The sequence below is a fragment of the Pan troglodytes genome, chromosome 2, assembly GCF_028858775.2.
Source record: "Pan troglodytes isolate AG18354 chromosome 2, NHGRI_mPanTro3-v2.0_pri, whole genome shotgun sequence".
Taxonomy (NCBI): domain Eukaryota; kingdom Metazoa; phylum Chordata; class Mammalia; order Primates; family Hominidae; genus Pan; species Pan troglodytes.
In genome coordinates, this window is record NC_086015.1 from 134,121,176 (window position 1) to 134,146,516 (window position 25,341).

General features: G+C 39.2%; 1 protein-coding gene across 17 annotated transcripts in view; it reads left to right on the forward strand.

Annotated features, from left to right (window-relative positions):
* The window catches only part of ATP2C1 (ATPase secretory pathway Ca2+ transporting 1), a 164,104-nt gene that overhangs the window by 17,224 nt on the left and 121,539 nt on the right, over window positions 1-25,341 (forward strand). For 3 of the 17 annotated variants that reach the window (XM_054680997.2, XM_063807160.1, XM_063807164.1), the window contains exons 1-2: window positions 24,220-24,387; window positions 24,860-25,045. The exons of 3 other annotated variants lie outside the window; for them this stretch is intronic. In XM_054680997.2, coding sequence (XP_054536972.2) covers window positions 25,040-25,045 — 6 coding nt within the window. In that variant the 5' untranslated portion in view covers window positions 24,220-24,387; window positions 24,860-25,039. Of the gene's footprint in view, window positions 1-24,219; window positions 24,609-24,859; window positions 25,046-25,341 lie in introns of those variants that run through there. 11 more of the 17 variants (XM_001145788.5, XM_009446469.4, XM_001145548.6 and 8 more) reach the window with 5 other exon arrangements.

Below are 25,341 nucleotides of genomic sequence, written 5' to 3' on the forward strand. Positions count from 1 at the left end.
AGTCTCTAACTCTCTTGAATTCTGTGAAGGTTGAGAGAGGAGGGTTAGCTGCAGAAGAAAAGTTTGAATATAGCAGAGGTTGGTTCTTGAGGTTTAAGGAAAGAAGCAATCTCCATAACATAAAAGTACAAGGTGAAGCAGCAAGGAGTGATGGAGAAGTGGCAGTAAGTAATCCAGAAGACCTAGCTAAGATCATTGATGAAGGTGGCTATACTAAATAATAGATTTTCAATGTGGATAAAAAGCCACAGGCTGACTTTCTTGTTTGGAACCAATACAGCTGTTGACTTTAAGTTGAAGCCAATGATGATTTATCATTCTGAAAATTCTAGGTCCCTAAAGAATGATGCTAAATCTACTTTGCTTGTGCTCTATCAATGGAACAACAGAGCCTGTAGGACAGCAGATCCATTTATAGCATGGTTTACTGAATATTTTAAGCCCACTATTGAGACCTCAAAAAAAAATAGATTCCTTTCAAAATATTACTGCTCTTCACAGTGCAGCTAGTCACCCAAGAGCTCTGACATGAGATAAAAGGAGAATAATGTTTTCATGTCTGCTGTCTATTCTGCAGTCCATGGATCAAGGAAGAATTTTAACTTTCAAGTCTTATTATTTAAGAAACACATTTCATAAGGCTATAGCTACCATAGATAGTGATTCCTCTGATGGATCTGGGCAAAGTAAACTGAAAACTTTCCAGAGAGGATTCACCATTCTAGGTGTCACTAAAAACATTTGTGATTCATGAAAGGAGGACAAAGTGTCAACATTAACAGGAGTTTAGAAGAAGTTGATTCCAACCCTCATGGATGACTTTGAGGGATTCAAGACTTCAGTGGAGGAAGTAAGTACAGATGTGGTAGAAAGGGCAAGATAACTAGAAGTGGATCCTGAAGATGTTACTGAATTGCTGCAATTTCATGATAAAAGTTGAACAGATGAGGAATTGCTTCCTCATAAGAAAACACAGAAAATGTTTTCTTATGATAGAACCTATTGCTGGGTAGATATGCTGTGAACATTGTTGAAATGATGACAAAGGATTTAGAGTATTTTATAAACTGAGGTGATAAAGCAGTGGCAGGGTTTGAGAGGACTGACTCCAATTTTGAAAGAGGTTCTACTATGCTACTAAACAGCATCAGACAATACAGAGAAATCATTTGTGCAAGGAAGAGTCAATTGATGCACCAAACTTTATTATTGTTTTATTTTAGGAAATTGCCACAGCCACTTCAACTTTCAGCAACCACCGCCCTGATCAGTCAATAGCCATTAACGTCAAGGCAAGATCCCCTACCAGCCAAAATATTATGACTCATTGATGGTTCAGATGATCATTAACATTCTTTAGCAATAAAGTATTTTTTAACTAAGGTATATACATTTTTTAGACTTGCTATTGAATACTTAATGGACTACAATATAGTGTAAACATAAATTTTGTATGCACTGGGAAACCAAAAAATTTGTGTGACTTTCTGTATTGTGATATTTGCTTTATTGTGGTGGTGTCAAACCAAGCTCACAATATCTCTGAGTTATCCCTGTACATTCTTATTCACTTTTAGAATTGAGTACTATTGGCATGATCAAAATATTTTTAGATGAAAGATTAATGCTTCTTGTAAACAGTGCTGAAACTTTAACATGCATTGGAATCACCTAAAGGACTAATTAAAACAGAATGCTGGGCCCCACCTCCAGAGTTTCTAATACAGTAGGGCTGAGGTGGGGCCCAAGAGTCTGCATTTCTAAAAAAATTCCAGGTGGGAGGGACCACACTTTCAGAACCACTGTTGCAGATCATTTGATGATGTATATTTCCAAAATCAAAGCTGACAGGGCTTGTCATACCTACTCAAGAATAGCATGTATGCTGCTTAGAAGATGGTAAGTCATTGTCAAAGCCAAAGGGATACTAATCATGACTTACAGTTTCACAGGTTCTTAATTGACCATTTTCATTCACCTTGGCTGATGCCTAGTGTTACTTAATGCTTAGTAAGAAATCTTTAGGCAAGGGGTGATGGCTCACCCCTATAATCCAAACTTTGGGAGGCAGAGGCCAGCGGATCAGCTGAAGTAAGGAATTCCAGACCAGCCTGGCCAATGTGGTGAAACCCCATCTCTATTAAAAAGTACAAAAATTAGCCAGGCGTGCTGGCGCGTGCCTATAACCCCTGTTACTCTGGAGGCTGGGGCTGGAGAATCGCTTGAACCTGGGAGGCAGAGGTTGCAGTGAGCGGAGATCATGCCACTGCATTCCAGCCTGGGCAACAGGAGTGAAACTCTGTCTCAAAAAAAAAAAAAAAAAAAAAAAAAAAAAATCTTTAAGCAATGTCTTGGCCCTAAGAATATAATCTAAAATATGTTCTTATGTTTATATCATCTTTGATAGCTGATTAAAGTGATGTAGCAACTGAGAATTTCAATTGTTGATTTAAATCATGGAATATACAAAAAGATATAATCCTTGTTATGTCCTGCATATTTTCTAAAGCCATTATGAGGTCTTAATTAAAAGAAACAAAGAATAAAACCCTCATTTTTTCCCTAGCCCTTACTCTGCTTATTGTTTAAATATAATTATAAAGACTCTGAATAACAAAAATTTAACTGGAAAGATGAAATCAGTATTCTTAATACTACTTAGTGGCTTTTAGGTTTAGGACATATGTTTAATATGTATTCTGTTGATTTTTCAATAGATCATGTTAATTAACATGTCTCAATTACCTATTGAATAATCTCTCTAAAATGCCTATCTGTGATTATTATTCATGAGATTACACTCCCATTTTACCAGTACTATGCCTATCTGTGATTATTATTCATGAGACTACACTCCCCTTTGAGGAGTACTTTTCTTTTCTTTTCTTTTTTTTTTTTAAAGATGGGGTCTTACTCTGTCACCCAAGCTGGAGTGCAGTGGCACGATATTGGCTCACTGCAACCTCCACCTCCTGGGTTCAAGCGATTCTCCTGCCTTAGCCTCCCGAGTAGCTGCGATTACGGGTGCCCACCACCACACCTGGCTAATTTTTGTATATTTAGTAGAGACGGAGTTTCACCATTTTGGCCAGGCTAGTCTTGAGCTCCTGACCTCGTGATCTACCTGCCTCGGCCTCCCAAAGTGCTGGGATTACAGGTGTGAGCCACCGTGCCCAGCTTGAGCAGTACTTTTCAACTCTGAGAAGATAAACCCAAGGGATTCTAGAAGAGGGTCTGCTTGGAGAATAATTTCTCCAGTAATGGTATCTGAAGGTTGAATAAAAACAAGTGAATAGATGTAGATATTGACTAAGAGTGACTAAGAAAGACAGTTACCTTATTAATTAATACAATCTTGAGTGTCATCAAATTAGCTATGGGGCACATATCCTACACTCAGAAATTAGGCACTATTAAAGTTGAAGGGGGCCACACTGAATTGAAAGAGGCAAGAATTTAACAAACAAAATGATAAACTACAAAAGGTAACTAAATAAACAGAGCAGCTTCTTATATATTCTCCAATAAGGCATTGTGGAAACATTGAGGGATGGAGGGATACCCAAGCCAAGATGGGTATTAGACTCCTAACTTTGACATTAAACACTGAGAAATTCTTGAGCAGGGAGCTTCCTTTGTATAAGTCTCATCTTCATCACCTTTAAGAAGCAATTAATGAAATCTAGTCTGCTTACTTCGCAACGTTTTGAGCATTAAATTTAATTATACATAAATATGTACTTTTGGTGTCTGTTCAGTGAGAATTGATTCTCACTTCCCTAAAAGTAATTTAAACGTTTTAATCAAATGTGTAATGTTGACATCTTTACCTTTCCAAGTACTTTTGTACTTTTCCAGGGTTAAAATAACATTTTTGTCATTTAAATGAGGAAAAAATAACTATAAGTTTTTTAAAAACTCAAATGTCATAGCTTTTTAACTGTTCTAATTGTGTCTGCTAATAGAAACAAGTTGATGTGCAAACCACAAAATAGTAAATATTTTTGCCTAGCTTTTGGGAAAAAGAAAAGACTATATTATACTTTAAGTAAGTGTAAACTTAGTTTCATTTTAGCAATTCCATAGTCGAATCTGTCACTAAGTAATCATTAGTTAAAGAAAAAAAATCTAGCCAGGCACCGTGGCTCACCCCTGTAATCCCAGCACTTTGAAAGGCTGAGGTGGGCAGATCACAAGGTCAGGAGTTCTAGACCAGCCTGACCAACATGGTGAAACCCCATCTCTACTAAAAATACAAAAACTAGCCCGGCATGGTGGCGGGTGCCTGTAATCCCAGCTACTCAGAAGGCTGAGGCAGGAGAATCGCTTGAACCCGGGAGGCAGAGGTTGCAGTGAGCTGAGATTACACCACTGCACTCCTGCCTGGGTGACAGAACGAGACTCTGTCTCAAAAAAAAAAAAAGAAAAAAAGAAAAAGAAAAGATAAGAAAAAAAATCTAGTGCCCAGGGCATGCAACTATATAAGTAAAAATTCTAAAAGATCATCAATGTTTAAGAATAAAATACAGTCAGTTATATAATTTTAAAATATTTCTAATGAGTGATAAGGAAAACTTGTCAATGGAATTTCTGAAGTCAATAGCCAATTTTTAATTTTATCTGCTAATATGGCAATTATTTAACTTAAAAAACAGACACACTTCTTATTCAGTTTTTGGACATCTTATTCTGTAACTTCCTATTGATTAATATCACCTTTAACATTTTAAGTACTTGTAACATTTTATCATTTGAATAATTCATATTGTATTAAACTCTTCACTTTTATAGGAACAATCATCAACCAATATTTTAACCTATTAATCTAAACTAAATTTTTTCCTCTCATTTAATCTATCAATTAAGATTCTTCTGATTGTATGTAACAGAAAATGTAGTTTATTTATTATCTCACATTAGAGGAAGTCTAGTGGTAGGGCAGGCCCCAGAGTTGGTTTATTTGTTAGCTTAATTATGTATTAAAGGACTTGGCTTCTTCGAGTCACTACTTTGCCATTCTTAGTATTGTCTTTTCTCAGGGGAAGGGTAGAAGGAGGGATAAAAAGGTGGCTGCTGTACTTCCAAGCATTCAGAATCATTAAAAAGTCTTGCTAAATCAGACTGCCGCATCTAATCCCCAGAATTTGATTCAGTAGGACCTGCCGGAGTGTGAGAATTTGCATTTCTAATAAATTCCCAGGTGATGCTGATGCTGCTCATAGTAAAGCCACACTGAGAAATATTAACTTAGACTAATGATCTTGGAAACGAATGGATTTTTTCTTTTCTTTTTAGTTCACATGTAATAGTTGTATTTATTTATGCAACACAGAATGATATTTTGATACATCTGTACTATGTGTAATCATCAAGTAAGGGCAATTAGCATATCCCTCACCTCAAAAATTTATCATTTCTTTTTGTTGGGAACATTCCAAATCCTCTCTTCCAGTTTTTTGAAAATATGCAGTAAATTGTTGTTAACTATACTCATCCCACAGTGCTATAAAACACTGTAATGTATTTCTCCTATCTAGCTGCAATTTTGTATCCATTAACCAACCTCTCCCTATTCCTCCCCTCCAACTACATTTACCAGCCTCTAGTAACCACTATTCTACTATTTACTTCTATGAGTTCAACTTTTGAGCTCATGTATGGGTGTGAACATGTGTTATTTATCTTTTTGTGCCTTATTTATTTCACTTAACATAACATCCTCCAGGTTCATCCATGTTGCCATGAATGACAGGACTTAATTCTTATTTATAACTGAATCGTTTTCTGTTGTGTATATATACCACATTTTCTCTATCCAGTCATCTGTTGATGGACTTGTAGTTTGATTCCATTATCTTGGCTATTGTGGATAATGCTACAATAAACATGGGGGTGTAGATACCTCTTCAATATACTGATTTGCTTTTCTTTGGATAGGTACCCGGTAGTGCTGAATCACATGATAGTTCTATTTTTAGTTTTTTGAGGACCCTCCATACTGTTTTCCATAACGGCTGTACAAATTTACAATCACACTAATACTGTATGAGTTTCCCTTCTTCTGTATCCTCACTGGCATTTGTTAGTTTTTGTCTTTTTGACAATAGTCATTCTAACAAGTGTGAGGTGATATCTCATCGTGGTTTTGATTTGTATTTCTCTGATGATTAGTGATGTCGAGTGTTTTTTTTTTCATGTACTTGTTGGCCATTTGCTTTGAGAAGTGTCTTTAGATCATTTGCCCATTTTTAAATCAAAATATTTGAGGTTTTTTTGGAGTTATTTTTTGAGCTGTTGGTTTTTTTCAGTTCCTTGTATATCCTGGATATTTTGTCAGGTAAATAGTTTGCAAATATTTATTTCCATTCTACAGGTTGTCTCTTCATTTTGTTGATGATACTCTTTGTTGTGCAGAGGCTTTTAGTTTGATATAGTCCCACTTGTCTACTTTTATTTTTGTTCCCTGTACTCTTGAAGTCTTACCCATAAAATTTTTTCCTAGACCAATGTCCAGAAGCATTTTCCCTGTTTTCTTCTAGTAGTTTTAGGGCTTTGTGTCTTACATTTAATTATTTAATCCATATTGGGTTCATTTTTATATATGCTGAGAGTTAGGGGTCTAATTTAATTCTTCTTTATTATGAATATCCAGTTTTCCCAACACCATTTATTGAAAAGGATGTTCTTTCACTAGTGTATGTTCTTGTCTTCTTTTCTGAAAATTAGTTGGCTGTAAATAGTTGGATTCATTTCTAGGTCCTCTATTCTGTTCTATTTGTCCTTGTTTCTGTTTTTATCTTGCTGTTTTGGTCACTAAAATTTTGTAGTGTATTTTGAAGCCAGATACAGTGATGCATCCAGGTTTGTTCTTTTTGCTTAGGATTGCTTTGGTTCCTCAGGATCTTTTGTGTTTCCACATGAATTTTAAGACTGTTTTTTCTATTTCTATGAAGAATGTCATTGGTATTTTAATTGGAAATGCATTGAATCTGTAGCTTGAGTAATATGGTCATTTTAACAATACTAATTCTTTCAATTCATGAGCATAGGATGTCTTTCCATTGTTTTTGTGTCCTCTACTATTTGTTTCATCAGCATTTTATAGTTTTCATTGTAGAGGTCTTTCACCTCCTTGGTTAAATTTATTACTAGGGGTTTTTTGTAGCTAGTATAAATGGAATTGCTTTCTTGATTTCTTCTTATTGTTGTTGTTATTGGCATACAGAAATGCTACTGATTTTTGTATGTTGATTTTGTTTCCCACAAGTTTACTGAATTTGTTTATTCGTTCTAAAAGTACTTTGGTGGAGTATTTAGGTTTTTCTGTATATAAGATCATGTTATCTGCAAACAGGGACAATTTGACTTCCTGTTTTTGAATTTGGATGCTGTTTATTTATTTCTCTTGCCTAATCTATTTTGTCTGATATAAGTATAGCTACTCCTATATACTTTTGGTTTTCATTTGTGTGGAATACATTTTTCCATTCCTTCACTCACAGTCTTTGTCTGTTTTTACAGGTGACAAGAGTTTCTTGTAGGCAGCATAAAGTTGGGTTTTGTTTTTGCTTATTCATTCAGCCAGTCTTTATCTTTCAATTGGGGGGATTTAAAATGTTTAAAAGAAACTACCATCAGAGTGAACAGGCAACCTACAGAATGGGAGAAAATTTTTACAATCTACCCATCTGACAAAGGGTTAATATCCAGAATCTACAAAGGACTTAAACAAATTTACAAGAAAAAAATCAAACAACCTCATCAAAGAGTGGACAAAGGATATGAACAGACACTTCTCAAAAGAAGACATTTATGCAGCCAAAAAATACATGAGAAAATGCTCATCATCACTGGCCATCAGAGAAATGCAAATCAAAACCACAATGAGATACCATCTCACACCAGTTAGAACGGGATCGTTAAAATGTTAGGAAACAACAGGTGCTGGAGAGAATGTGGAGAAACAGGAACACTTTTACACTGTTGGTGGGACTGTAAACTAGTTCAACCATTGTGGAAGTCAGTGTGGCGATTCCTCAGGGATCTAGAACTAGAAATACCATTTGACCTAGCCATCCCATTACTGGGTATATATCCAAAGGATTATAAATCATGCTGCTATAAAGACACATGCACATGTATGTTTATTGCGGCACTATTCACAATAGCAAAGACTTGGAACCAACCCAAATGCCCATCAATGATAGACTGGATTAAGAAAATGTGGCACATATACACCATGGAATATTATGTAGCCATAAAAAGGATGAGCTCATGTCCTTTGTAGGGACATGGATGAAGCTGGAAACCACCATTCTGAGCAAACTATCACAAGGACACAAAACCAAACACTGCATGTTCTCACTCATGGGTGGGAATTGAACAATGAGAACACTTGGACACAGAGTGGGGAACATCACACACCGGGGCCTGTCGTGGGGTGGGGGGAGGGGGGAGGGATAGCATTAGGAGATATACTTAATGTAAATGACGAGTTAATGGGTGCAGCACACCAAGATGGCACATGTATACATACGTAACAAACCTGCACGTTGTGCACATGTACCCTAGAACTTAAAGTATAATAAAAAAATCATAAAATGTTTAGCCCTAAGGTTGCTATTAATAAATGAGAATTTACTTCTGTCATTTTGTTAATTGTTTTCAGAATGTTTTGTGTACCCTTTGTTTCTTTTTGTTTTTCTTTGCAGTTTAATGATTTTCTGTAGTGATAATGTTTAGTTCCTTTTTCTGTCTTATTTTTGTATCTGTTCTACCAGTGAATTTTACACTATTATGTGTTTTCTTGATGGTAAATATGACATTGTCCTTTAGCTTCCAAATGTGGGACTTTCTTAAGCATTTTTTGGAGGGGTATTGATGAGTTTCCTGTTTTTGGTTTCTGGAAAATACTTTATTTCTCCTTCATTTCTGAAAGTTAGCTTTGCTGGGTATAGTATTCTTGCCTGACAATTGCTTTCTTTCAGCACTTTGAATATATTATCCCATTCTCTCCTGGCCTATAAGGTTTCTGCTGAGAAATATGCTATTATTCTGATGGGGATTCCTTTAGATGTGACTTGATGCTTATCTCTTGCTGTTTTCAGAATTCTTTCTTCAACTTTTGGCAATGTAACTATAATGCATTTCAAATAGAACCTTTTTGTGTTGAATTTATTTGGAGATCTTTGAGCTTCCAGTATCTGGATGTCTATATCACTCCTAAAATTTGGGAATTTTTCAGCTATTATTTTATTAAATTACATTTCTTTCTGTTGGGACCATTCAACATACACTTTCTAGCTATTTGAAACTATATAAGTATTGTTTATTTCATACATTGGGTTCTTCAGTTTTTATATATATATATTTTTTGACAGAGTCTCACTCTGTTGTCCAGGCTGGATGCAATGGCACAATCTTGGCTTACTGCTACCTCTGCCTCCTGGGTCCCAGTTCAAGCAATTCTCCTTCCTCAGCCTCCTGAGTAGCTGGGATTACAGGCACATGCCACCATGCACAGCTAATTTTTGTATTTTTATTTTTTAATAGAGGCAGCATTTCTCCATGTTGGCCAGGCTGGTCTTGAACTCCTGACCTCATGATCCACCTGCCTCAGCCTCCCAAAGTGCTGGGATTACAGGTGTGAATCACCATGCCTGGCTGATATTTCTGTTTTTTTCCCTTTTTTTAATGAAATGTACCTCTGTTGAATTTTTCATTCAGATCCTGAATTGTTTTCTTGATTTTATTGTATTGTTTATCTGTATTTGTTTGCATTTCACTGAGTTTTCTGAAGATAATTATTTTGAATTTCTTTTCAAGCATTTCATGCATTTCCTTTTTTGGTATTCTGCTACTGAAGAATTACCGTTGTTTTTTGGTGCTGTTATATTTCCTTGCTTTTTCATGTTATTTTGTTTCTCTATGTTAATATCTGTGCATCTGGTGTAACTGTTGTTTTCTTCCAATTTTATAGAGTATCTTTCATAGAAAAAGACTTTTTCCTATAGATGTATTCATAATGTAAGTTGGGTAGAGTGCTTTGGCTTTCATTCTGGGTGGGTGCAATAGTACAGTCTCTGTATAATTTCTTTGGCTGTCATCAACATCAGTGGTGTCTGCAAGTTCCTCAGTGGCTTAGGTTGCAGTTGTCTGTGGGAAAGCTGTGCTGGATGGGGATGCCAGGTGAGATGATCCTTGGGCCCCTGGGCAGCACATGGGTGCATGATGACCTCATCGCTGGAATGGGCTGGGTTGCTGGCAGAAGTGATAGTGAACCCTCATGTGGTCTGGTCCTTTAACCCCTATTTGGTGTGGTGGTGGCAGCAGGTACCTAGGAGGAGTGCAAAGATGTTGATGGTGGCTGGGAATGGATGTTTGAGGATTACTTATGACATTCATTAAAAGATATACTATAATTATCATTTGGAAAATTACAGAGTTCCCTTTACTCACCTCAAAGGGCCTGGTGCCATTTTTAGTTTGTAAGCCTCCTCTTAAATATTCTACACTGGGACACTGCTCATTTAAAATACCAATATTTCTAGTAGTTGATGTAGTAGTTTTGCAGAAAATAGTTTTGCATTCAGATGTTTGAATTGGGAGCTTGATTGGGTCAGTTCAAGCCCCAAATTTTCACCTCAGCTTACCTGTTCCCACTCATAGGAAGTTTTACCCCTCCAAATCCTCATTTTTCCAATTCGCCTAAATATTGGACATTTAGAACTATTAAAAACTTAAAATATGATATAGGCTACAAAAGCATTACCTTCTATAATCAAGGAAGAAAAATAAGGTTGTCCAAAGGCATACTGTAAATGCTTCTAATCCAATTTTCCACCTGATCTTTGATTGTAGCAATAAATTTTCTAAGCTAAAGGATTAACAATTTGCTTGTGTTGCAAAAACTCTTTCCTGCCAATTTGTAATTACCCTTCTCTATCATTTATCTCATAAACTATATTGCCAAATTGTAATTTCCCCTTTTTCATTATCTATTTCAAAAACCATCTCATTGATATGGGTTCTGTATCTCCCATAGTATGCTCAGTGGGACTAGTGGTCTGTTTGGATGATTGTCCTGGGCTAAACTGCAGGATCCTCATAAAGCCTTGGGGCTGTTTATCTCACTCTCCAGTTTATTATCATAATGGCATTTTGTGCCTTTTTCCTCATTTATTTGCACAATAGGAAGCACAGTGGAGAGAGATGATTTCTGCAGGGGGCCTGGAAGGACACGGGACAAGTTCAGACACAGAAGAAAGCTTTGCAGAAAATATCTGACTTCCAGCAGTTACTGGGATAGAAAACTTTTAAGTGCAAAATGTACTATTTTGGAGGTATGAGGAAATGCTACCTTTCCCAAGCACTCCCACATCCCAGTGTGCAGCAGGATAAAGAGAGACTGAAAATGTTTCTGATATGAAATTGATACAGCATTTAAATGGAGGGAGGAGGCCTAGGCTATTAATGCAAACACAGCTAGAGGCCTGAAGATATGACACAGAATTTTTCCCACAGTTTTAATTTAAAACAACCAACCCATCAGCAAAGCTTTCAAAGTTGGTGGAAGATATTGGCCAGTGGCAATTTAACTTACTCACCTATTTTAAGACCTCCTTTTCTTTTTCTTCTTCTTCTCCTCCTCCTCCTCCTCCTCCCCCTCCCCCTTCCCCTCCTTTCTCTCTCTCTCATCCAGGCTGGAGCGCAGTGGTGTGAACGTGGCTCACCACAGCCTTGTCCTCCTGGGCTCAAGCAGTCCTCCCACCTCAGCCTCCCAAGTTGCTGGGACCACAGGTGCACACCACCATGCCCAGCTAGTTTTTAAGTTTTTTGTAGAGATGACGTTTCTCCATGTTTTCCATGTTATTACTTCTATTTCTTTGAGGAAAGTCATTGGCATTTTGGTAGAGATTGCATTCAATCAGTAGATTGCTTTGGGTAGCATGGACATTTAAAAATATTAATTCTTGCATTCCATGAATATAGAATATGTTTACATTGTTTTGCATCCTCTTCAATTGCTTTCATCAGTGTTTTACAGTTTTCATCATAGAGATGTTTCACTTCTTTGGTTAAGTTAATTTCTAGGGATTTAATTTTATTTGTGGCTATTACATGTGGGATTATTTTTACCTCTTTTTCATATTGTACTCTGTTGGCATATAGAAATGCTACTGATTTTTGTATCTTGATTTTGTGTCCTGCAACTTTATTGACTTTATTTATCAGTTCTAATAGTTTTTGGTGGAGTCTTTAGGTTTTTCCAATATATAGTCATATCATCTGCAAATAAAAATAATGAAACTTCTTCTTTTACAATTTAGATGTTAAAGAACATTTCTCTTGCCTAATTGCTCTAGTTAGGACTTCCAGTACTATGTTGAATAATAGTGGTGAAAAAGTGGGCATCCTTTTCATGTTCCAGTCTTAAAATAATGACTCTAAGTTTTTCCCCATTCAGGGTAATACTAGCTGTGTGTCTGTCACATACTTTTTTCTTTCTTTTCTTTCTGCTTTTTTTTTTTCTCACTCTGTTGCCCAGGCTGGAATGCAGTGGCGCGACCTTGGATCACTACAACCTCCACCTCCTGGGTTGAAGTGATTCTCTTGCCTCTTGTAATCCCAAGTAACTGGGATTACAGGCATGCACCACCACACCTGGCTAATTTTTTATATTTTTAGTAGAGATGAGGTTTCACCATGTTGGCCAGGCTGATCTCAAACTCCTGACCTCAAGTGATCTGCTTGTCTTGGCATCCCAAAGTGCTGGGATTACAGACGTGAGCCACCATGCCCAGCCACAACTTTTATTATGTTGAGATATGTTCCTTCTCTACCTAGTTTTTAAAGGGTTTTAATCATGAACAGATATTAAATTTTATCAAGTGGTTTTTCAGCATCAATTGAAGTGATCATATGGTTTTTGTCCTTCATTCTGTTGCTATGACATATCACATTAATTGATTTGCATATGTTGAACCATCCTTGCATCCCAAGGATAAGCTCACTTGGTCATGATGAATGATGTCTTTAATGTATTGTTGAATTTGGTTTGCTAGTATTTCATTGAGGATTTTTGCATTAATATTTATCAGAGACACCAGCCGTAGATTTTTTTTTTTAATGTGTCTTTGTTCTTTGTATCAGGGTAACACTTGCCTCGTAGAATGAGTTTGGAAGTATTCCCTCCTCCTCTATTTTTTGTAATAGTTTGAGTAGCATTGGTATTAGTTCACCTTTAAATGTTTGGTAGAATTCAGCAGTGAAGCCATCAGGTCCCAAGCTTTTCTTTGCTGGAAGACTTTTTATTATGGCTTCAATCTTGTTACTTGTTACTGTTCAGGCTTTGGCTTTCTTCATGGTTCAATCTTGGTAGGTTGTTACGTGTCTAGGAATTTACCCATTTCTTCTAAATTTTCCAATTTATTAGCATATGGTTGATGATACTAGCCACTAATGATCCTTTGAATTTCTGTAGTATCAGTTGCAATGTTTCTATTTTCATCTCTGATTTTATTTATTTGGGTCTTTTCCTTTTTTTTCTTTGTTAGTCTGGCTAATGGTTTGTCAGTTTTGTTCATCTTTTCAAAAGACTAACTTTTTGTTTCATTGACATTTTTATTGTTTTCTTCATTTCAAACTTATTTCTGCTCTGATCTTTATTACTTCTTTTTTCCTACTAATTTTGAGTTTGATGTGCTATTGCTTTTCTAATTTTTTTAAAGATGTATCATTAGGATATTTATTTGAAGTCTTTCTTCTCCTTCTTTTTTTTTTTTCCACAGAGTTTTGCTCTGTCACCTAGGCTGGAGTGCAGCCTAGCTCACTGCAACATCTGCCTCCCAGGCTCATGCAATTCTTCTGCCTCAGCCTCCCAAATAGCTGGGATTGTAGGCACCTGCCACGACGCCCAGCTAACTTTTGTCTTTTTAGTAGAGACAGGGTTTTGCCATGTTGTCCAGGCTGGTCTCAAACTCCTGACCTAACCTCAAGTGATCTGCCCACCTCGGCCTCCCAAAGTGCTGGGATCACTCATGTGAGCTGCCGCACCCAACCCTCTTTCTTCTTTCTGATGTAGGTACTTAGAGCTTAAACTTCCCTCTTAGTAGTTATAGCTATAAACTTCCTTCTTTCAATGTATCTGATATGTTTTGGTATGTTGTGTTTCCATTAGCATTTGTTTCAAGAAATTTTTCAATTTCTTTCTTAATTTCTTTTCTTTCTTTCTTTCTTTTTCTTTTCTTTTCTTTTTTTTTGATAGAGTCTTTCTCTGTCACCCAGGCTGGACTGCAGTGGTGTCATCTCATCTCACTGCAACCTCCGCCTCTCGGGTTCAAGTAATTCTCCCACCTCAGCCTCCCGAGTAGCTGGATTACAGGCTCTGGCCACCATGCCTGGCTAATTTTTGTACTTTTAGTAGAGAGGGGGTTTCACGACATTGGCTAGGCTGGTCTCCAACTCCTGACCTCAGGTGATCTGCCCACCTCAGCCTCCCAAAGTGCTGAGATTACAGGCGTGAGCCACTGTGCCCGTTCTCCTTCTTAATTTCTTCATTGACCCACTGGTCATTCAGGAGCATATTGTTGAATTTCCACGTATCTGTATAGTTTTCAAAATTCCTCGTTATTAATTTCTAGTTTTATTCCATTGTGGTCAGAGAAGATGCTTGATATTATTTCATTTTTGGGGAACGTTTAAGACTTCTTTTGTGACCTAACATATGGTCTGTCCCTGAGACTACTCCATGTGTTGAGTAGAAGAATGTGTAATCTGCAGCCATTGGATGAAATGTTCTGTAAATATCTATTAGGTCCACTTGGTCTACAGTGCAGATTAAATTTGATGTTTGTTGATTTTCTGTCTAGGAGGTCTGTCCAATGCTGAAAATGGAGTGTTTAAGTCCCCAGCTATTTTGTATTGAGGTCTATCTCTCTCTTTAGCTCTAATAAAATTAGCTTTATATATCCGGGTGCTCCAGTGTTAGGTACGTACATATTTATAATTGTTATATCCTCTTGCTGAATTGACCTCTTTATCATTATATGATGACCTTCTTTGTCTCTTCTTATAGTTTTTGTCAAGAAAACTATTTTGTCTGATATAAGCATAGCTACTCCTGCTCTTTTTTGGTTTCCATTGGCTTGGAATATCTTTTTCCATCCTTTTATTTTCAGCCTATGTGTATCTTAATAGGTGAAGTGTGTTTCTTTTCTTTCTTTCTTTTTTTTTTTTAAGACGGAGTCTTGCTCTTGTCGCCCAGGCTGGAGTACAATGGCGCGATTTTGGCTCATTGCAACCTCCGCCTCCTGGGTTCAAGCAATTCTCCTGCCTCAGCCTCTGGAGTAGCTGGGATTACAGGCACCTGCAACAATGCCCAGCTAATTTTTGTATTTTTAGTAGCGATGGGGTTTCACCATGTTGGCCAGGCTGGTCTCAAACTTCTGACCTCAGGTGATCCACCCGCCTCTGCCTCCCAAAGTGCTGGGATTACAGGCATGAGCCACCGCGCACAGCCGGTGAAGTGTGTTTCTTATAGGTAATAGATCACTGGGTCTTGTTTTTTAATCTATTCAGCCACTCTGTGTCTTTTGGTTGGACAGTTTAGTCCATTTGCACTTAATGTTATTATTGATAAGTAGAGACTTTCTCTTACTATTTTGTTATGTGTTTTCTAGTTGTTTTGTGGTCTTCTCTTCCTTCTTTCCTTCCTTCTGTCTTCTTTTTAGTGAAGGTGATTTTCTCTGGTGGTATGATTTAATTTCTTGCTTCTTATAGTTTTCATGTCTATTGTACGTTTTTCAAGATGAGGCTTGCAAATACTATCTTATAACCCATTATTTTAAACTTAAGACAACTTAAAACTGATTGCATAAACAAAAACACATAAAAAAAAGAAAACTAATAGAAACTCTACACTTTAACTTTGTCCCCCTGCTTTTTAACGTCTTGTTTCTCTTTGTTTCATTGTACTATGTCTTGAAAAGTTGTCGTTATCATTTTTGATTGGTTCACCATTTAGACTTTCTACTTGAGTACTCTACATGCCACAATTACAGTTTGTTTTTGCAATCAGTTATAATATTCTCTGATTTTCTGTGTGCTTACTATTACCAGCGAGTTTGTACATATATATGTATTTTAATTTTTATATTAGATTTGGGGGTACACATGAAGGTTTGTTACATAGATAAACACGTCATGAGGGTTTGTTGTAAATATTCATATAGATGATTTATTATTGCTCATTAACATCTTTGTCTTTCAGGTTGAAGAACTCTGTTTAACATTTATTTTAGGACAAATCTAGCATTGATGAAATCCCTCAGCTTTTGTTTGTCTGGGAAGGTCTTTGTCCTTCATGCTTGAAGGATATTTTCACCAGATATACTATTCTACAATAAATTTTATTTTTTTCCTTTAGCACTTTAAATATGTCACACCACTCTCTCGGCCTGTAAGATTGCCACTGAAAAGTCTGCTGCCAGACATTTGGGAGCTCCATTTTATTTTATTTGTTTCCTTTCTCTTGCTGCTTTTAGGATCCTTTCTTTACCCTTGACTTTTGGGAGTCTGATATATTAAATACCTTGGGGGTAGTCTTTGGGTTAAATCTGCTTGGTGTTCTACAGTCTTTTAGTACTTGAGTGTTGATATCTTTCTCCAGGCTTAGGAAGTTTTCTGGTATCATCCCTTTGAATAAACTTTCTATCCCCATCTTTTTCTCTACGTCCTCTTTAAGGCCAATAATTTAAGAGTTATTGCCCTTTTAAGGCTATTTTCTAGATCTTATAGCCATGCTTCATTCTTTTTTATCCTTATTTCTTTTGTCTTCTCTGACCATGTATTTTCAAATAGCCTTTCTACATGTTCACTATTTATTTTTTCTGCTTGATCAATTCTGCTATTAAGAGACTCTGATGCATTCTTTAGTATTCCAGTTGCATTTTTCAACTCTAGAAGTTTTGCTTCTTTTTAACTATTTCAATTTGTTTGTTAAATTTATCTGATAAAATTCTGAATTTCTTTTCTGTTATCTTGAATTTCTTTGAGTTTTCTAAAAAGAGCTATTTTGAATTATCTGTCTGAAAGGTCACATATCTCTGTTTCTCCTGGATTGATCCCTGGTGTCTTATTTAGTTCATTTAGTGAGGTCATGTTTTCCTGGATGGTCTTGATGTTTATTGGTGTCTAAGCATTGAAATGTTAGGTATTTATTGTAGTCTTCACAGTCTGGACTTGTTTGTGCCCATCCTCCTTGGGAAGGTTTTTCAGGTATTTGAAAGAACTAGGGTATTGTGGTCTAAGCCATAGCTGCGTGAGGGGGCACCTCAAGCCTAGTAAGGTTGTGGTTCTTGTAGACTTGTAGAGGTACTGCCTTGGTGGTCTTGGATAAAACCCTGAAGAATTCTCTGTATTATGAGGCAGAGACTCTTGTTCTTTACCCTTACTTTTTCCCAAACAAATGAAGTCTCTCTGTGCTGAGCTGCCTAGGGCTGCAGGTAGAGTGACATACTACCCCCCGGCCCTCACCACTGGGACTGTGCTGGGTCAGACCTGAAGCCAGCACAGCACTAGGTCTTGCCCATGGCTTTCTGTAACCACTACCTGGGTACCACCCATGTTCACTCAAGTCCCTAGGGCTCTACCATTAGCAGGTGGTGAAGCCAGCCAGGTTTGTGTCTTTCCCTTCAGGGCAGTGAGTTCCCCACAGCCCTGGGTGGGTCCAGAGATGGTGTATGGGAGCTAGGGACTGCAGTCAAAAATCCTTATATGTCTACCTGATGTTTTATTCTACTGTAGCTAAGCTGGCACTTAAACCACAATACAAAGTCCTTCCTGCTCTTCCCTCCCCTTTCCACAGGCAGAGGAGCCTCTCCCTGTGGCAACCACTATCACTGGGCCATGGGTGGTTTTCTACACCACCATTGGTATTCACTTAAAGTTCAAAGGATCTTCAGTCAGCTTGTGGTGAATGCTGCCAGGCTTGGACATACCCTTCAGGGCACTGGGCTTCCCTCTGGCCCAGGGAAGGTCATGAAATGCCATCCAAGAGGTTAGGCCTGGGATTGGGGACTTCACGAGCCCACTTGTTGGTCTAACCCACTCTGACTGAGCTGGTATCTAAAGTGCAAAACTAAGTCCTCTTTACTTTCCCCTCTGCTTTTCTCTAGCAAGAGGAGTCTCTCACCATAGCCACCACAGCAGCAATGTTCTGGGTCTCACTTGAAGACACGTCTCAGAGTCTCACCCAAGGCCCATGCCATGATGCACTACCTGGGTATTGCGGCTGATTATTTAGTACCCAAAGGCTCTTTATTCACAGGTGATGAATCCTGCCAGGTGTGGATCCTTTCCTTCAAGGCAGCGGTTTACCTTTTGGCCCATGGTGTGTCTAGACGTGTCATCTATGAGCTAGGGTCTAGCATGGGGGCCTCATGACTGCCCAGTGCCATATCCTACTGTGACTGAGCTGGTATGCAAGATGCAAAACAAAATCTTCTTTGCTCTCCTCTTCATACGCAGAGGAGTCACTTTTGTTGCTTCAAGCTGTGCTGCCTGGGGTTGGGGGAAGGATGGCACAAGCACTCCCTTAGATTCCCTGGCTGGTGTCTCCCCAGGTCATGTACCACCCTAGTCCAGTGGCTCTAAGCCCATCCCAGCCCAGCACTAGAAGTTGCCTAAGAACTGTAATCCCTGTGTCCTAGACAGACTTTCAAGTTTACCTAGAACCCCAGAGCACTTTGGCCTATGGTGGTGAGGCTTGCCAAAAAACTCAAGTTCTGACAATTGGGATGGTCCATTCCCCTCTGGCTAGGTCTGGTCCAAATGTTCCCTTCATGCATGAGTGCTGGCTGAGCCCAGCATGGCTTTGCTCTCCACTGTGACATGGCAGCACTGAGTTCAATAGAAAGACCACTAGCCACTGCACTCTCCCTCCCCCAAGTGCATATACTCTCTGTGTAGCAGGGCTGCTGCTAGGTTATGGGGAAGGGGTGGTGTCTGTGATTCAAGACTGTTTCTCCTACTCTCTTCAATGATTCTTTCAGTGATATGAATATAAAACCAGGTACTCCGATTGCTCTGATTTTTGGTTCTTGTGATGGTATGCAGTTAGTTGTTAAACTTTCCAGTATGCAGATAGTTGTTAAAATGTGTTGTTCCTGTCGGGTTATCAATGGTACAGGCTTCTATTCTGTCATCTTGCTCTGCTCTCCAAAACACTTCGAATATTAAACACTGAAATAAATGTGAGTTATACATACATTTAAGAAACATTAATAAAACAAATAAGGTAATTATTTACCCAATTATTCCAGTTCCGGGTTGTAGGTGGCTGGAGCCTATCCAGCGGCTCAGCACTCAAGGGAGGAATCAACCCTGGACAGGATGCCATTCTATCACAGGGTACACACGTACACACACTCACTCACACTGGGACAATTTAGACATGCCAATTAACCTAACATGCACAACTTCGGGATATGAGAGGAAACCAGAATACCTGGAGAAAACCCATGTAGACACAGGGAGAATGTGCAAACTCAATACAGTAGCCCCACCAGTAATTGATGTTTTTTTTCTCATCATTTAATGAAATGATGTTGAACAAAATGACCTTATTCGAGGACCTAGTGTATAATGCTTTTTGTCAGGCATTAATATTCATGCCATCAAAATCAAAAGCACAGGCTCATCTAAAATTTCTCAAATGCATGGAAACAAGCACCTCAACACTGTTATCTTTTAATTTCAAATGGTTACCTGGGCTCAAAATCTGGGTGTGCAATTTTATCTGCTCTGGGCAGTGCTCAATATCGAGCATTTCTTACAACAATTAGGACTTATTCCCATTCAGATAATGTTGTCCTAGTTAACCCCTTTGTGGTTTTTGGAGATGTAGGTTTATTCTTTAAACTTTTTTTTTTTTTTTGAGACAGGTTCTTGCTCTGTCCCCCAGGCTGGAGTGCAGTGGCATGATTACAGCTCACTGCAGCTTTGACCTCCTGGGCTTAAGCAATCTTCCCACCCCAGCTGCCTGAGTATCAGGGACCACAGGTGTGTGCCACTGCACCCAGCTAATGCTTTTATTTTCTGTAAAGACAGGATCTCACTATGTGGTCAAGCCTGGTCTTGAACTCCTGGGCTCACGCAATTTTCCTGCCTCAGCCTCCCAAAATGTTGGGATTACAGGTGTGAGATGCACCAAAAACCCTTAAACTTCTTAAAAATCCCTTAAGTCCTCTTGGTTTTACAGGAAAGTAGGAGCTTGGATTTTAGTTTGATCATAGGAAACAAGTAGATTGTTATTCATTCAACAAAAAATATTTATGATAAACATTTTTCAGGCTATCCATTTATTTAATAGGTCTTTATTACATATTTACTGCTATCAAATGTTTTGGGGCCAGAGGTGAATTATGCTAGTTTGGAAACTAGGTGGAATATTATCATTTAAATGGATACCTTTGTATCTCAAAACAAATCCTGTAGTTTATATAATTTGGAATATTGTATGTCTGTTTTCCATGGAAATGATGAAGTTCATTGGTCATGGTACTCTTGGGTCATGGGACTCACACTCACTTTGCTCTTACCTCTTTCTTATTTTCACATGCATCCCATCGACACTCATGTCTAATCCAGAAGACTGGTAGTATATAAGATCCCAAATATTACCACTGGCTCAGAATCTGAGCCAATGAATGGAGAGACTATGTCATACTTGAAATAAACTTCTTTAACAATAAAAATTAAGAGTATAAGTTCTCTCATTTAATCTCAGTTTCATCAAATATTTCATGTTTAAAATGCTAGCAAGTGTGAAAGAGGCTATGGAATTTTGTGAGTGATAAAATATTTGTAGAGTACTTGGGGATCTGGATCTGGGTGCTATTAAAACCAACCAAACACAAGTAGCTCATATGAGTCCTTCAATTTTTATTCTTGCTTCCAACTTTTAATCTTCCAGCACTGCCAAAACATGGAACTAGGCAGATTTATAGCAATTCTGGTAGATGTTTGTTAGGAACTGATTTCGTACAACACTCTTGGCAATAAAACTATAGTTTTCTAAACTTGACATTTAGCATGTCCTTTATCTTATAAGAAGAAAAATACTTCTGTTGTTCTGTTGGAGTAGGTTAGCTTATAAAAATAAAGTGATGCATCTTTATATGTTTTTAACATGTCCAACTTTGCCAGGCATGGTGGTTCATGCCTCTAATCCCAAGCACATTGGTAGGCCGAGGCAAGAGGATCTCTTGAGCCTAGGAGTTCAAGACTGCAGTGTGCTATGATGGCATCATTGCACTCCAGCCTCAGCGACAGAGACTCTGTCTCTTAAGTAAGTTAGTAAGTAAATAAATAAAATGTTCAACTTAAAATAAAATTACAATTTCTTTTCTAGCAGCTAGGTGAAATTTCTTAACTATTAACCTCTGGTACTTTAAACATTAAAACAGCCTTTAAAAGAAGACATTAATTAATTGAGGAAAGATTTTAAAATAATTTTTTCCAAGTTTTAATTTTTAAATCCCTAAAGAACCACATATTCTTGTACCATCCAGGTTTATAAAAATGCAGCTATCAAATTTGATATTAAAAACAAGATACCGCACACCCTTTGTGGAATAAAGCACAGTATAAAGAAAATTAGAATGTCATGACCATTCTTCTTCAATCTTTCCCATTTGTAATATTTCCCCCAAGCGGAAAAGCCTGACAAATTTCCCTTTCTTGCACGTGACCACTTTTTGCATCACATGCATTTAATTTTGTAGGTTAAATATTCAGGACAAAAGGAGAGTAGAAAGAATTTTTAGAGCTTTGATTTCTATGGAAGCAATAAGCTGAAACTTGGAAATAATATGTTTCATTGCCATCAATCCCATTGTAGCTAGCTAACACTCCAGGGATTTCCTTGTTTCTCTCTATAATAATCTTATACTTCTATAGTGCTTATAATTTGCAACCTGTGTTCACTTACGAGATTCTTACAAAAATCTTTTGAAAGAAGGCTAGTGTGTATGTATATGTGGGTGTATGAATATACATATATATGTGTATATGTTTGTCTATACATATACATATGTGTGTGTATGACATATATATGTATATAGTCATCCCTCATTGTCCACAGGGGGTCGGTTCCAGAACCCCCTCAGACACCAAAATTTCCAGATGCTTAAGTTTTTTATATAAAATGACTAATTGGTCAATTCTTCTTGGTAAAGTTGATCTTGATCTTACCAGTTTCTTTTTTGGCTTAGTAATAGGAACAATGATTTTCATAATTTAGGGGACCAAAAGTAAAATTTCAGTTTAAGTCATTTTAGGAATAAACCATGGAGCTATAAATCTTTTGGAGGAGTTATAGATTCAGTGTTAATGCTAGAGTATTGCAGTATATTAATACAACAGATAGTTCTGAAAAGTTGCTTTAGAAAAATATTTCAGCTAAAGTGACCCAATACCAAATTCTGTACAGTTACCCTCTATTTTGTAAATGCATATGTTAATATCAAAGTGTTTATATTGTGTAATTTCCTACCTTAGGTGCTTTTGTTTTTAATATAATGCTGTTTCAAGGTTGAATATGTACAGTAATAACTGTTACAAATTGATTACGAGAGATCACAATCATTGTACAAATCACAGGCTATGTCATTGTGTAGACAAAAATCACTGACCATGCATGCTAGAGGTGGATCATAAATAGTAACTCCTAAGACTAGAAATCTACTTGATATTTTTATGGGTTCATCTTTAAAAGTGACCTCGCTGAATAAAAGTTCAATATTTCTTAAAAGAAAGGTAAATCTAAAAACCGTCCAGAATTTTCGATCCTAGTCTAGTACCACTTACTTGGGAACAAATATAGAAGCCCAGGCAACCCCGTCCGTTAACTTGGCTCTGTCATTGTGCAGACAAAAATCACTGACCATGCATGCCAGAGGTGGATCATAGTTCACTCGTAAGACTAGAAACCTACTTGATAGTGATTTTTATGGGTTTATCTTTAAAAGTGACCTCGCTGAATAAAAGTTCAATATTTCTTAAAAGAAAGGTAAATCTAGAAAGCTGTCCAGAATTTTCAATCCTAGTCTAGTACCACTTACTTGGGAACAAATATAGAAACTCAGGCAACCCCGTCCGTTAATTTTGATGTTCAACGTGTGGTTAGAGAGCACACTGCGATATGTTACAGGACCTGAGATAAAAAGCAAATTTGTAAAGTGTCTAAGTGTTGATGGAGAAAAACACATCTAGCATATATGGAAATTTTCTTTTGAGTTCTCTTGAGGATGATCACCAACTCAGTAGGTGAAGCCCTGCCCTCTAGTGGTTATGGGTGTGAGAGAACTTCTGTTCAACATTATATGTCTGGCTCACCACGGTTTATTAAAACCAATCGTTCATTAAAAAGCACTTATTAGGGGTCTGGGTAAGATGCCGAGCAAGTGAAATGTTTACGTGTGAAAAGGCATTGACACTGGACAAAGGTACAGCTGCTAAAGAAGTGCTCGTTCATTGGCTTCGACCGCTGTACGACTGGTTTCTAATTGCTGTTCCAGCCTCTCCCCAGTTCCATATACCACAAACGAATGAAAAAGATTAGTTCTCCCTGGAGCTCTCTGAGGCTGAACCTTGCTCTCTCATTACACATGGTAACTAAACACACTCCTTACAGAATTTTGGGAAGTCGCCCCGCGATTACCGGCTTCCGCAAGAACCAAGCAGTCAGTGCAGGGTTTTGCAAGTGAGAGTGCGAGACTCGGGAGGCTGCTCACGGTGCTCCAGTCCCTGGCAGGAGCATGGACACCTCGCCCCTTCCTTCCGCGGGCCTCAACGTTGCCTGCTGAGATTGTGACTGCCACCCCGACGGGAGCAGCTTCCCCTACAGACTTTGTAGAGAGCGCTTAAACGCCTCGGGGACAGCGGCCATGACTGTCAGCTTGGGCCGACCCCGCGGCCGCCCCACGGGAATGCGTGGCCGACACGGGGCGTGGGCGAATCTCCGACCCTCGCGTTCAGGGGGTGCATATAAACGGGCGGACATCGTCCCTGGGGTAAGGGAGGCGCCGGCAAGAACAGGGCGGGCCACCAACCCCGAGCGACCTCCTACCGGACGGATCCAAACCCAAACATTGTCCATTCCGGGCCGAAGTCTCGGCCTTCACTTCACTTCCGCCTTCCCAGCCCGTGAACACGAATGCGCCTGCGCGCACCTCTCTCAGCGGAAGTAATAGTGACAAAGCTGGGTTCGCGGCTGGCCCAGGAGTGCGGGGCGCGACTGGGCGGCCGGCGGCGGGGAGGGGCGGAGAGCAGGAGTCGGAGGCGGGAGCAGACCAGCACGGCCTCGCGGAGCCGGCCCGGCGGACCGTGCGTGACGGGTCCCCTCACCTCCTCTCCTCTCCCCTCCCCGCCCGCCCTCTCTCCCTCCCTTCCTCCCTCCCGCTCGCTTCTTCTCACGCCGGGAGCAGGCTCCCGCCTCGCACCGCTGCCCCGCGAGCAGCTCCTTTTCTCCCGAGGCGCGCGGGGCGCCCCCGCGAGCCCCGCGGCTGAGACCCCGCAGCCTGGAGGAGGGCTGTCTGGGGCTTTGGGTGGGTACCAGTATTACCTCCTGCCCCCATTTCTAGAAACTTCCAGGTTCTGAAGGAAGGGGAGGTTCGGGGATCCCCTGGATGGGGGGGCATCTCTAGGGCGCCGCCCCGCTGGCGTGAGCTGGGGACGTTGCGGGCACACGACGGGGCGGGTGCGGGATCTTGGGGAGGGGGCTCCCGAGATAGTGGCTGGGCGGGGAACTCCTTCCTCAGCCTCTCGTCAGCGCCGCTTCTCCTGCTTTCTCTTGCAGATGCTGCTGCTAGGGGTGGTGGGAGCAGCCGTGGGACGCGTGGCCGGGAGCGGGGGTGACAGCCTGGGATTCCGGGGGCTTCTCTTCCTTGTCCTCCTCCTCTCCTCTCTATTCCCAGTGTGGCCGTGGCTGACACTAAAGACTTTGTAGCCATCAACCCGAGTGCAGTTTCGATGGAAAATGAAGGTAAAGGCCCCTGGCCGACCGGTTGCAACGCGGAGTTGAGGGTGTGGTGGTTTGCTTTTAAGTTGTCTTTGTTTTTCCATCTTTTTATTTTCGTGAGCTTATTTATTTACTGTGTATGTGAAGTGTCCAAGGATTTGCTTACTTAGGGTATCCAGCTTTTATTTTGGTAACATGGGGTATTTGAGAGATTGAGGTTCTGTGGGTGACTGAGCTTGATTCAGCTTTCTTGAGGAATTCCTGCTCTCTTCAGCTTAAGGGAATGGGAGGGAAGTTTTCATTTCAGATAGCGTCTGTGC